Source organism: Pleurodeles waltl, chromosome 1_1 (genome assembly GCF_031143425.1).
Source record: "Pleurodeles waltl isolate 20211129_DDA chromosome 1_1, aPleWal1.hap1.20221129, whole genome shotgun sequence".
NCBI lineage: Eukaryota > Metazoa > Chordata > Amphibia > Caudata > Salamandridae > Pleurodeles > Pleurodeles waltl.
Window position 1 is genome coordinate 954,242,852 of NC_090436.1, and position 15,004 is coordinate 954,257,855.

General features: G+C 46.1%; 1 protein-coding gene across 2 annotated transcripts in view; it reads right to left on the bottom strand.

Moving 5' to 3' along the window:
* Positions 1–15,004, bottom strand: part of NFKB1 (nuclear factor kappa B subunit 1) — a 360,666-nt gene that overhangs the window by 81,951 nt on the left and 263,711 nt on the right. For both annotated transcript variants that reach the window (XM_069230208.1, XM_069230209.1), the window contains exon 15: positions 7,178–7,319. In XM_069230208.1, coding sequence (XP_069086309.1) covers positions 7,178–7,319 — 142 coding nt within the window. The remainder of the gene's footprint in view (positions 1–7,177; positions 7,320–15,004) is intronic.

Sequence of the window (15,004 nt, forward strand, 5' to 3'; positions counted from 1 at the left end):
TGTCGGCGTGGACGCCATCTGTAGTCTTCTGGCTCGACGGTCACGGAGCGTTTTTCGGGACCGGAACGCACGACAGGCCTCACAAGTTTCTTCCTTGTGCTCGGGTGACAGGCACAAGTTACAGACCAAATGTTGGTCCGTATATGGATATTTATTGTGGCATTTAGGACAGAATCGGAACGGGGTCCGTTCCATCGGTGTCGATGTTACACGCGGTCGGGCCGACCAGGCCCCGACGGGGGATCGAAATTACCCCGAAGGGCTACCGGAGCTCTTCACGATTCGGTGTCGATTCTAACTATCCCGATCCCGAGCGAAACAATACCGACGTAATTTTTCGAAGTTTTGATTATCTTTCCGTCCCGAAACCCGGAGCGAAAAGGAACACGTCCGAACCCGAGGGCGGAAAAAAAACAATCTAAGATGGAGCCGACGCCCATGCGCAATGGAAGCAAAGAGGAGGAGTCCCTCGGTCTCGTGACTCGAAAGACTTCTTCGAAGAAAAACAACTTGTAACACTCCGACCCAACACCAGATGGCGGACTGTGCACAACATGTGTATCTGCAGCAACAGATGCCATCGAACCTAGCCTTACCCCCTCCATTGATCCACGCTTAAACCCCTACCCCCAATTAGATAGAGAGTACACCCTCACTCAGCTCTCTTAATACTACCCACCCAAGTAGTCGCTTGTATACACCAACACGAACATGGGACACAAAGGAGCCCAGTTTCAGGCCAGATTCAGCCAAACAAATGCACCTGCTGGAGCTGCTTAGGGCCATTAAAAAAACAGAAGGAAAAAGAACAGGAATATAACCATAAGACTGCCATTAGTCAAAAGAGCAAACTGGAAATCACTGTCATGTTACATGTACCATCGTTGAGTGTGTAATGTAGGCACATGGGAGGCAGTGGAATTAATGGTGTAAATGCTCCCCAGTGAGGAATACTTGAATCATATCTTCAGAAAATGATTATGGGATACTTGTAGATGTTCTGTAATACCCAATTTACGACCTGGTCCACCCATAACCATAGAAAATTTAAAATAAGTGAATTTAACTAAAGTACTTACATTCCTGAATTCTAACGGATGCCTTTTTCATACACTGTACAAAACCCTCTCCCATGGCAGTACTAAAATTTGCCTTGTCAGAAGAAGCTCTTAAGTTCCTCTTTCAAAGTGTGTATCCTCAGCCACTAATTTGTTTACCAATGCATTCTAAAGGCTGATCGTGTAGAAAAAAAGACACAAGCTTATTTTTCTTACTGGTTTGGTTATTTTAAATTCCTTCTGCTTTCTGACTCTTTCAAAATCCATTTGTTTCTGCTGATCTAAGTTATTTGGAACTAACTTTCATTCTAGTCTACAAACAAACTAAAAAGGTATTTTCCATCTCGTCTGGGAGTGCTTGCCAAGCAGAGCATACTGGACGGACATTGCTCAGGCCTTTAGAAAGATTATTGATATGCCTGGACTGCACTCCCAACCTGTTTTGTAGTGTTTTGTTAAAAGATTATTGATATGCCTGTTGACTGCACTTCCAACCTGTTTTGTAGTGTTTTGTTAAACCCCTTCTTAAAACTGTACGAAGCCTCATGGCAGTGCTGCTTTTATTGGCAAGGTGACAGCTGCTTTGTTCTTGGATGAAGAGCCTGATACCAATCCATTTAAAAAAAAGTATTTCTTTATTGGTTTTAGCAACATAGATAGAACATACATACGTCTTGTAGTATGACAAAAATACAGCATACAATGCATTGTAGTTACGTCTGTTCTCGCTGTCCATAAGGTGGAGTTATCTGGTATAGTTGGGAGTGATGTTAAGGTATGAACAGTAAATACAGTCATTCAGTAATGTAATTGCCAGTTGCATTCAACATCTGATCTCCAGGACTGCTATAACCTAATGGAATAAACTAGAACGTAACTTATAGCATGTGTTAATCTGTTCATCTGTGGGAATGGGGGGAGCAGGGGAGGTGAGTGTCCAGTAAAGATGCGGGGTGGAGGGGACAAGTCCAGACTCAAGTGTTAATCATTGTTTGTGCAAGCAGGGCGCATGTCCCAGCTAACTACGAAGTGGCCATAGTACTGACAGGGGTTCTTCCTTGTTAAGTGTACCATAGACGCTGGAAGTGTGTGGAGGGTTTCCGTCGTGTGTCTACAGCATTAGGGTGGTGTGGATACCATCCACAGGGGTCGCTTGTTAGATTTAGCTTCTGTGTTCTCAAGATATGCCTGCCAGTCCGGTGATGTGATTAGGGGAGCGTATCCTGATCTGGTGTCTCAAAGTCAGTTGGAATAGTAACAGACAATGGTTCAAAGTGGTTCGTCTCAGATATTTGGCTCTGGTGACCCTTGGGGGCACCTCCAAGCTGCAGTGTACAAGGTCTATCCTGATGTGTAAGTCATGTAACCCGAGTGATAAGAGTACTCCCTGTGCAGTGTGTGAAAGCAATGCCACGCATCTTTGACCTGAGTATTGGTGACCCAGCGTGTGAGGTTTTCAGAAAGCACAATTAGTTGTGCTCCCAGCATCGGTGGGCAGAAACGGTTGCATGTTAAATCCGGTATGCAGTTGAAATCTCTCTCCAGTAACTAGGTGCCATTACGTTGTGAAACAAAGCCGGTGTAAGGGATTGCAGAAAATTTGCCTGATTTGTGTTGGGGGTACATAGAGAATTTAATGTTATAGGGAAACCATCTAACACCTATTCTAATATGGCATATCCCAGCATGACCCAAATACGTGCCCCTCAAGCATATCAGGAGTACATGGTTCCTGTCAGGGTGCTGCACTAGAGCTTGTGCATGTTGTCAAGGTGTGGTGCTGTTAGGTGTGCCTCTTGTAATAATGCAACATGTATATGTTGCCTGTGCAGGTATTGGTGTACCTGAGAGCGTGTTCCATAGCTAGCTAACCCCCGTACTTCCCAGGACATAAATAGGTACTGAGTCCCTGATCCTAACCCTGTTCCAGACATTCAATTGGAGTAATCTGATAAGGCATCCCCAATCTGCCCCCCACCCTAGCCCGAGTAGCCCCCAGCCATCAAGCCACATGCCATGATAAGAACAAATAACAGTAAAACAATACAGATCAAGATGAGTAAATAAACCATAAACATTTAACATCCCTTCCCGGGCTCTCACGCCAATTGGCATCAAGCCAGTCACATTAAATTGCTGGGAAACAAAGTGAGAATATGAACTGGTCAACTAGGATGACATTGCCCATATGTTGAGGAGTGATAAAACAATTTCAAAGACTACTCATTAGGGACACAAGGCCTCCGGCCACAGCAAGCAAGTAGAGCTTTCTGCTCGTATACAGTCTCTTATCCTCCCCTTGGGTGGGCCCTAAGGCAGGATTAAAGAGTAGGTATTCCCCCACCCCTGTTTATAACAAATCTTCTGCCATCTGTGGGGTAACCGCAGGCCCCCCAAAGTAATGCCTCAACCAGCGTCTGTGGGACAAGTGCTTCCCCATCATCTAGACTACTTGTCACTGATCCAGTAGGGGGTGAGGTTGATTCCCTTTGTTCTAAGTCCACAACTGCTCATGCCCTTTCTCTGACTGACTGATCTTTTGTGGGGCCCAGTTGAAGGCATGCCTTGTGGGGTCTGCAGTTCCAGGCTTCTTCCGGGATTGTACAGGTTGTGGAGCTGTCACCCTGCATAATCGTGAGCGTTGTGGGGAACTGTAGTGCGTATTTTATCTTGTGTTCGCATAGACAACGCTTCACAGGGAGGAAGGAGAATCTGTTGCGCTGAACCTCCATGGTGTAGTCACGGAAAATGTTGACTTGGGCATTATCCGCTGTCCATGGACCTTTTGCTCGGGTAACCTGTAGGATATGGTCTCTGTCCCTGTAACTGAAGAGCTGAATAACCACTGAGCACCTGAAGCACCAGGTGTGGGTGGTCTTCCTGGTCACCCTTGGGACTGTATCACAGAGAAGAAGGTTGAGTGCCTTCCCTGTAGAATTGTTGTCGAGAACCACTCCTCCAGATATAGGTCTATGTTAGGGCCCTCAATCTTTTCTGGTAAGGCCACTATCCGTACATTGTTATGCCTGGATCTTCCCTCCTGGTTGCTTGCTCGTTTTTTGAGGTAATCCGCTTTGTCCTGGAGGGCCTTAATTTATCCTGTGGTTTCTGTGACTGTCGGTCTGAGGTGGTCTCAGCTGACAGGATCTTGTGAAGTCTGTTGAGTTTAAGCAGCCAGAGTGGTCTCAATGGATCCTCCTGAAGTTTTAGGTATGACCCTATCTTGTTTTGTGCGTACCATGGTTGGGGCCACTGTTTCTACAGGTTGTGATCGGTCTAAATGAGGCCTTAGAGGTCGCCTGAGGGAGTGATGTGCTGTATCTGTTGAGATGGGCTATGAGCCGGAAGTAGGGGGCAGATGCAGTTTAGTGCTTCAAAGACACTAGTTGTGTGGCAGTTAGGTATGTCCTTGAGTCTGCAAAGGTGCTCAACTTCTGCATCCCCCGCTTTAAGAAACGTTCCGTGGTATTGAGTGGGACACCTTGAAGTTTAATCCTCCTTCCTACATCTGGTGCAGGTGTATACAGCCAGTGCCCCATAGTATAGTACCTTCTTCGAGTGGTGGGGTTCAAGAACCCAGGAGTAGTGGTGTGGCAGTGTGCACCTTCTAGTGCTAGTCTCAGGGCCCCAAGTAAACGTGAGGAGGTTCCGTTATGTAGCAGCAAGTACAATGTGTTTTTGTTCGCATTGATGGGGAGAGGCAATTTCACCTCGCATCTCCTGTATGTCCTGCTTTAGGTGGGGTCAAGGAACACTAGTCCTGAGGAGCGGAGGAGGCAAGATTCCCCCTTGCGGCCAGTGTCAGGCTGCTGTCAGAGATTGCTGACAGCAGGTAGCACAGGCCTCGACCCTCCCTGCCGACGCACTGCCAACACGCATCTGCGTTTCCCAGTTTTAAATTGCCCCATCAAACAGGCCGCCAATGGGTTCCGGAGGCTGCTACAGGTCCTCCCATGGTCATACAGCAGGTCACAGGCTGACTGCAATCCCCTGCGGGGGCAAGGGTTCCTGCAGCTCCGGTCGCAGCATCTTTGGGACATATTTATACTGTTTGCACCGAATTAGCGTTATTTTTTTAAACTCTAATTCGGTGCAAAACTAACTTCATATTTATACTTTGGCGCTAGATGGGTCTAGCGCTAAATTTATGGAGTTAAAGTCATTTTGGGGATGTGGAAACCTACCTTACCTTAATGAGATGCAAGGTAGGCATTCCTGTGCAAACAATGACTCTATGGCCTTAACATTATATTTATACTTCCGTGCAAAAATGGTGCACAGGAGGGAGGAGGGGTCACAAATGGTGCAAAGCTTGCGTTGCCCCATTTTGTAACACTTGGGTCAGGGCAGGCGTTAGGAGACCTGTGGGCCTATTTCCATGGTGGAACACCATGGAATAAACCCACAGGTGCCCTCCCCAGGGACACCCACACCAGAGGGACAGCGGAGGATGGGGGACCTCATCCCAAGTAAGATGCCAAGGGGGGACCTGAAATGGGCCCCATACATGGCACAGGGTGCAATGGCCATGCCCTGGTGACCCTGGTCCCCTGTGCTGGCCATTGGGGTGGTGGGCATAACTCCTGTCTTTTTTAGGACAGGAGTCATGTGGTATAGATGATTTTGTGTCAGAAAATGACTCTAGGCAGGTTAGAGTCATTTTTTTTACTCTAACCTGGCTACTGTCATTTTTTGGTGCAAAATCCCCTCCTTCCATACCGCCAGCCCCACCCGAACACACATAATTATTTTTGTTACACTAGCCTACCCTTTGCACCTGCTTGCACCATTCCATAAATATGGTGCCCGGCTGGTGCACAGAAATGGTGCAAGCCGACGCTAAACGTTTTGGTGCAAAACTGCTTTAGTGCAGTTTTGCCCCAAAAGTATAAATTAGGGCCTTTGTAGGCTGCGGCGGCCACAATGATCAGGCTCCGCCTTAGGCCTTTGGGTGCATCCTACTGCTGTGTTTGCCTAGCAGTGCCCTGGGCCTCCTCAACAGGAATGGTGAGAGTCTACAGCGAGGCCCTAGGAGTCAGGGGCACCACTGGACATGTTTTCTGTTGCGGGGAACCATCTACTATGAGGTAGGATAAGTTATTTGGGGCTGGGGGCTGCAGAATTCCGATCTCTGCGACCTACGCAGCTGCCATCTTGTCCACGCCCCCGTATAATACCCACCATAAATGAGTGGTCTACAGTTGCAGTGCTCCGTGGTGAAACTGCAGCGATATAAACAGGCCTACAGGCCCAACAGGCCCGGCCAAAGGACATATTTGAGGCCCACCTAACCAGTATTTAGGCACCATTACATGGTAATGGCCCTCATAATGCAACAGTGAATATGACAATTTAACCTATGGTTGAGCAAATCATAGACGTGTTAACTGCATGTACAATTTGTGTTGCAGTTAAGAGTGCAGTGTTATATTTTCTTCCTAGAGTTCACCAAGCTCAACGTGTCAAAACCTGGCATGGTTATAACACTGAAATTCATTTTTTTACTGTTTGAGCACACCAATGTACATTACTGTGGTAGTTACATGTTTATTTTTGCAGCATGCTCATAATTACTGTTTCTGTTGTTGTATACACAGTCTATAAAGTAAAGTTTAAAAATAAGTACGTACACATATGAACTCTCTCTGACCAAATTACCCCACTGCTAACGGCACTTTAACACCCATCAGCCATTACATGACACCCTCACGGTATGACAACACCCTTCTGCTCCGCTTCCACTCCTTAATATAGTCTAACCTGCTATGCAATTTATCCTCCCACCTACATCATAGTTGTTCAAACCTCTACCTTCATCAGCTGGTTGCCCAAATGTACATACATAAGCTCTTGGCTGCACAGCTTTCTTTTATTTTTTTATATCCTATATATATTAAAGCCCTTTAATGTGCAACAGGATGACATCTGCGCTAAGGAAATTATCTAAAATTAAATAAATGAAATAAACGAATTCAGCATGAGGCTTAGCTTCTGCAAGTGAAGGAGAGTGCTCTAGTTTGCCACCGTATTTCGGTGACTGAAGGACACTTGTAAATTGCTCCGTTCTAAACCCAAAAGTCATCTGTGACAGGTACATGTTCCAAATCAGCTGTACTTACTTGTCCCCATTTTCATCCTGGACGGCGCTGAGATGACGCTGAACGGCAAGCAGCATCTTCACTTCTCCAGTGACAGCATAGTCAAAAAGAGCAGCAGCGTGGCGCTTGGCCAGCTGGACAGCCTTCTCCAGGAACAAACAATCTGAAACACACACCACACAGCCAATGTATTTGCTCCTTCAATGAAGCCATGAGCATCAGGGCTGCTAAAAAGTGGACAAGCAAAGACACGTTTATGAAGGATGGACATTTTGTGGGATGACCTTTACATCCCAAAAGAAAGCATGAATACATTATTACGAGATAGGCTAGACGTACACAGCCTCATATGACCTAGAGCTCAAAATAATTTTTGCAGAAGCAAAAAAAAAAATGACATCTCAGAGAAGGCTGAACTTGCAGTAAATGTTTTAAAGGATCTTCTATATCCAGTGAGATTTGATGTTGGAGGGTTGTGGGTTCCCATTCACTTATGTAGGTCAGGCATATTTATAGAAAAAGAAAGTGGGGCAGTGGAGCATGTTAAATAAATGATGTATATAATATCATGAGTATTGGTAGATTTTGAACTTTGTTGCTAGAGAGCAAATTCTTTTTTGAGTTTTTATTACATCTGAGTGGTTGTTACAGCCATATAAGAAACGATTTTCATAAAACAGGTATTTTTTGCTGGAACTCAGGTAATCGGTCTACTCATTAATACATGGCTAACACTGAAGTGTAAGTAACAAAGTATCAACGAAGATCCCGCATAGCGACACCGTGTGGATCACTCCTGTCCTTATGTGTCAAGGTTGAACTCGTTATGAATCAAGACCACATTACTAAGTTATGAAAGAGGCGAACCTCTTTAAAAAAGCGGTGGGGTGGGAGGGAAACTATTAGGAAGGGGGAACACTCAACAGCAGCAAAAGTAAGAGCTGAGGGGATAACTGCAGGGAAATGCGTATGCACATGGATGGCCCTATGGACCGGTGTTGCCAGCGGCACCGACTCCACCCACTAGTCCTGCCACTTGTGTGACATTATTCTGACAGTGTTATGTGGTGGAGTAGAAGGACCAGTAGTAGTGTCTCTTCCCCTCAGGTCTGCAGACGAGGCTAGTGGGCCAGGTGCAGGGCAATATGATCATTGCTGGACTTTCATTGGGCGGGGGTAATCCTCGCGCACCAGCTCTCGGAGCTGAGTGAACATGGTATCTCAGGCCACCTCTCCAGGTTTTTTAGGGAAGTGTGAGCTTCCTGATAATGTAGGGCGACAATCTCAACTTCGCCCAACATAGGAGCTTGTTGTGCCATACTGTAACCGCTGGAGGTTGGTTGGCTCTCCAGTACAATGTGAGGGTCTATCTGGTTAACTGTAGGGCTAGGTTCATGAATTGCGTTTGCACTTTGTGAGTTTTCCCTCATTTGTAAACTCCCACTACAGTTGCTGCCCATGTGGTCAGGTTACTGAGCTCGGTCACAGTGGCAAGGACGGCATGCCAGTAGTGTGCTAGGGTGGGACATAACCATTACCATAGCATGGAGATCAGCTGCATTGGACTGACATCTAGGGGCTATGAGGTGCGCCCCTGGGAATATCTGATCCAGCCTCGATGGTGTCAGATAGGTCCTATGAAGTATCATATATTGTATTTTTTTTTATCTCGCATTACGAACGACGCCTTGTGTTGACTCCAGAGCCATGTTCCATTCAGAATCATGTAAGGGGCATGCAATGCCATCCTCCCCTATCTTCCAGAGGAGTATCAAAGAGACCCCCACATGTTCCTGGATGGCTTTGTACAATTACGCAATTAAATGACGACTGGAGCCCGTGCTGTACAGTGTGTGTATGATGACTTTGGTAGGGGGTTTCTTCTTCTACTGTGTGGTGGCTAATCTATCTATAATTTGTGAGTGGATGAGCATCACATCATGCTTTGGTCCAGACTACAAACTATAAAGTGACAAGTGTTTTCAAAGTTAAAAGTACATGGGTGCATGGGTTCCTGGCTGAAGAAATGCAACATGTTCCCCTGCTTCCACCGAACAAATAACCTAGTGATAATATCAGGAAAAAGACTAAGGGTCAAAATTAGAATTTGATGGACAAGGTACTCTGTTGTGTACCCTGTCCACTAAACCCTTGGTCTGCTGGCTTTATTTAAAGATGGGTGCAACAATAGGGGTTCCATGAATGTAAAACTTTTGCCGACTTCCCAAAAGAGATGGTGCTGTCAGAGTAAGAACATTACACCGCCTGCCCTATTAGGGTGTATGGTGTAATGTCTTTTTCCCTATCTGTCTGTGAAGGGCAGAGGAAAAAATAATGACTTCCAAACCTTGGGATAAGATTCCCAGGGTACAGAGTCCATTGGTTTCTTGTTTTTCTGAAACAAACTTCAGTTTTGGAAGTTAATGTCAGAAAAAACTGTTCAAACGGGATCTTGGCCTCTAGGGTGCTGTACTCCGAAAGTGTGTCGAGAGAGGCCCCGTGTGCCATAAGGGCCAGCAAGCATCTCAAACCTCAAGTGATAGCAAACGCTAACTGGAGGCCCTCCTTACCTTACAGACGCCTGATATTGACTCTCAGACACAGCTGGTGTATTACGAGATCAACCACTGGCCTTCTTTGTTCATCTCACCCCCGGTGCTGCAGCCTATTTCACTTAATTCTGGATGCCATAGCCTTACATACCTTATGACGTATTCTGCACTGAACTACCACCTTTAGGGATCCCATATGCAGCACTTCCACTGGCAAATAATTGGCTACCTGCCCTCATCAAACACTACAGAACTAAGACAAGATGTAAGAAAAGCAACCAACAATTGATGCTTATCAGCAAGCTGCTCCAACTACCTTGCTCTCCTCTGTCCAGAACACGTTGATGATACCTGCTCCTTAATACAGACCCTTTGCTAACACCTTCAGTTTAGTGCTGGTCTATAATTTTCACCTCCACTTCCCTGCTCTCCACCATATAAAGCTGCTCATACTTCAACGCTTACGGAACCCACAATTACTGGCATGCATATCAAAATGGGTCATCTGCGCTCAGGGTCTAATGGTGCATCCTCACGATCCTCCATGGTCACTGACACTCTGAGTCACTCGGACCCCACAACGTCCAGTGGAAACAAGCTGGACTGTTTCCTGGAAGCAGTTGAGAAACTTGGAGTTTCATTGGCAAACACAGACACATCTCTGGAAAGCAAAATAGATAATGTAACAACCCATTCCATGCTTCTGCACGCCTGTCACTGTAAACTAGCAGGGAAAGTCCATGATGCTGAATTACTCCTTACTGAACTCCAGCCGAAAACCCAAGAATTGGACTCTTCACTCACCTTATTGATTGAATGTGTCCGCATACTGGAGCAACAAGCCAAAGATGCAGAGGAGACACAACATCCAAGTGGTCAGCCTCCAGGAGTGTGTTGAGGGATCTGATGGAATGGCATATCATGAAAGTTGGCTTTGGGACCTACTCCCGCCCATGACTCTCTTGAAGTTCTTCTCTGAGGAACACACCGAGTGTGAAAACTGCCATCAGGTGCTAACCCAAGGCCGTTACTGTTCCAACTCCTACATTACTGTGATAGGGAAGCTATTTTGCATGAAGAGCGCAAACTCAAAAACATTACAGTTGAAAATGGACGGATCATGCTTTTTCCACACTACACAGCAACAGAAAAACTCCTTCCTGGAGGTCAACACCAATCTCCGAGAACTGGATATTCGTTACTCACTCTTATTCCCAGCACACCTGAGAGTGGTCTCATGTGGGAAAACACATTTCTTGGATTCTGCAGAAGCTGCTTGGGACTGGTTAGAGTCCACAGGACTCATATACTCAAATCAACCCATACCCAACACAAAGGCACCCAGAGATTCCATATTAACTGTCATTGTGGACGTTGACCGCACTCAATTAACTAATCACAACCAAAACCGTACCCACAACCTGTAACAGGCCATACAAGAAAGACGCTGGTCACTGCAGATTGCAGCCAAATTACGGGAAGCCATGCAAGGATCCGACCCTGAAGAAGGTTCTACTAAATCTGTAAGTGATGACGGCTTCTCAGCCAAATCTGGTGTGGATTCTTTTGCTCTCTTTGCCCTGACTTGACACAACATACAGCCAAGGATCTTATCTGAAATATATCTTGGCTGACTCGCCATGCTAAGCTGAGCAGTGCATGGGACCCACACAAAAATACGTTCTGATAATGATGGTTGACTAACTGTCCTCTTATTACAGGTATTTCATGTACTTTTAATATACCCACACTTTGCCATGGCCATAACAATGTTACATTTATGCATCTTGTCAATAAAACCTGCCTCAGAAAGACATTGCACATCTCCTCACGCCGCCATTGCATTACTTGTGCCTCAAATGCCGATATACCCATGTTGCCCTATTGCAAGAGACACATTTTAACACTAGGTATTAGCCTCCTATGCTAGGGGTGCCTTATTATGTGTCAAACTGGGAACAGGACACTACCATAGAGGTGGAGGGCGTTATGTATTTGTACGTGACAGCCTCAGTGGCTGTCATATCCTGCTGGATTCATTATACGCTCCCAACTGCGAGCAAGTGGTATTTCTCCAAAACATATTGGGGTAATTATCCAGTTGGCATGGAGTGCTGTGGCTTATAGGAGATTTTAACTGTGTCCTCTATATTACCAGGATGACTCTTTCCCCCGTTTACCACACACACCCGCAACCTCCAATGCTCAAACACTGTGTGAATGGCTTCATCACTGGCAAGTAGTTGACATATGGCGCTTCTGTAACCAGGACACAAGATTATATATTCTGTCTTCAGTGCACCTCACTAACTTCATGTTTGCATAGATTGACTCCTGAGGTCCACCTCTGTGCTCTCCACCATTTCGAACATAGACTACTAAGGACGAACCCATACTGACCACAACCCTCAAACTCTGCAATTTGCTTAGGATAAATATCTCTCCCCTATCGCCGGCTGGCGATTGCAACCTTTGCTCACAGAAGACCTTCCATTTCATGCCTCTCTGGGCAAAGCAATTGCTGAACATTTCAAACATAATAATGAGAAAGCTTCCACTAAATTAATAGAGTGGGACATATTCACAGTCACGATACAGGGGCACTGCCAAGGGACTCAATGGTCCATGTGACAAACACTCCAAAAAGATCTTTCGAAGTTGAAAGTACTCTCCTACAGCATGAAAATCAAGCTAGGTGCTACCCCACTCAAAGGTCCAAACTAGCAAATGCTCAACGGGCTCACGTTTCACTGTCAGAAAGATTACAATGCCTAAACTATACCGCCCTCTCAGCTCGCAGATAGGCAGCAGCGGACAAATGTGGCCAACTCCTAGCATGACTTATTCACTAGGACCAGCCCAAGCATCGCATTGTGGCAATAAGATCCACTAATGACAAGGTGCTATGTACCCAACTCAAAACACACAACGACCTGACCGGCCACTACACACACATATATCACTTGGTTCCCCTTACAGGCCCATCTGACTTTGTTTCCTTCTTCTCCAAATATCACTACCTCACATCTTGCCGGATCAATGTGCTCAACTAGACAAACCTATAATGCAACTTGAAATCCAGTAAGTGATACAGTCCCTTGCCTCTAGCCGGTCCCCTGGCCTGCATGATCTGTCTGCTGAATTTTACAAGGACTATGCGCCTCACCTCACTCCACGAGTTCAGACACTATGCGAGGAAACCCTTTCACCCAGTTGCCTTTCCGCCTCCCATACTGAGGCACTACTTATATCCCTTCCCAAGCGTGACAAAGATCCCACTTTGCTGGGATTGTATAGACCTCTCGTCCTGCTAAGCACAGATTATAAGATCCTGGCAAAAATCCTTGCGGACCACCTAGCGCCCTTAATCCCATTTCTATTGCACGCTGATGAAAACAGATATGTCCCCTCTCGCAACACTTCTTTAAATATGCAGTTTTTTTGAGTCATTACTTAACACCCGACAACCTTGGCCTAAAGCTGGGTGTCTGATCCTAGACCACCAAAGGGCCTTTGACTTACTAGAATGGGCCTTCTTACTTCACACTCCACCCCGCTATGGCATCGGGACCTGTTTTCCTTGTCTTGTGCAATTACTATATACACAGTCACTGGTGCAGGTCAACCCAGCCCCACGGTGTCCGATCCCATACATATGCACAGAGGTACTAGGCAGGCTGCCCGCTATCCCCTCTCTTTTTCGCTCTTGCAATCGAAGCACTTGCAGTTGCAATTCAGACACAAGGCGAGTCTTAGGAAATACCTCTAGGTGATGGAATTCACCCCATTTCCCTTTAGGCTGACGATTTATTGCTATATGATAGAAATAGGGTCTCCAGTTGGCAGTCTGTTTACACCCTGTCCAAGGGGTGACCCTCACTCTAGTCAGGGTAAGGGAGATACACTGCTCAGATAACCCCTCTCACCCCTCTTGGTAGCTTGGCACAAGCAGTCAGGCTTATCTCAGAGGCAATGTGTAAAGTATCTGTACGAACACCCACAGTAACACAGTGAACACACCACAAAAAAATCCACACCAGTTTAGAAAAATAGCCAATATATATCTACGTTAAACAAGACCAAAACGTCAAAAATCCAACATACACAAGTAAAGATATCAAATTTTAAAGTAAAAAGAGTCTTAATCCATAAGAATCAACAGATGTGTTGTTTTAGCACAAAGCAACAGGGGCGAGGGATCATCTGTAAAGCAAGTGATGCGTCAATTCCTTACTCAAAAGTGAGGCTGTACGCCAATTATTTCCTCGCCCGTTAAGAGATGTGTCGATTCCTTTCCTCAGTAGGAAAGGATGCGTTGATATCTACGCAAGCAGCCTCTGGTCCGTGCGGTGATGCTGAAGATTTGACGGCCAGGGACGATGCGTGGAAAATCGGGATGCATGGCAATGATGAATCCGCGCTGGGCTGGCGATGCGTCAATTTCACCGGTGCTGCATCAATGTTTTAGCCGCGGTGCAACCGCTGCCTTGATTTTTATGACGCCCGGCTCTGCTGTGTGGATTTTCAGTATGGCTCTGCCAGCTTCTCCTTCCAGGGGCTTAGGGACTGGACGTGGTACCACTTGGCAAGTTAGGGGGTCTCAGCAAGGGAGCCCAGGTGCTGGCAAATGAAGTCTTTGATGTCCCTGAGACTTTTTAACGGGAGGCAAGCTCACACCAAGCCCTTGGAGAAACTTCACAAGCAGGATACACAGCAAAGTCCAGTCTTTGTCCTCTCTATTGCAGAAGCAGCAACTGAAGGCCAACCCAGCAAAGTACACACAGCAAAGGGGCAGTACCCCTCCTCAATGCAGTTCAGCTCTTCTGCTTGGCAGAGGCACCTCTTGATCCAGAAGTGTTCTAAAGTTGTGGGGTCAGTAGTCTAATACTTATACTAATTTCTGCCTTTGGCGTAGGCAAACTTCAAAGTAAAGCATTTGTTGTGCACAAGATCCTGTCTCTTCCTTGTCCTGCCCCAGCCACACTCTAGGGGGTTGGAGACTGTATTGTGTGAGGTCATGCAACACCTTTTCAAGTGCAGGTGCCAGCTCCTCCCTCCCTTTCAAGCCTAGGAAGACTCTCAAGGATATGCAGGACACACCTCAGTTCCCATTGTGTTACTGTCTAAAGTGAATTCATAGCCCAACTGTCAGTCTCATCGAGAATGATTAAGCAAGAAAATGCCCACTTTCTAAAAATTGAATTTTCAGACAATCTAAAAACCAACTTTACCAAAAGATGTATTTTTAAATTGTGAGTTCAGAGCCCCCAAACTCCATATCGCCACTTGCTCCCAA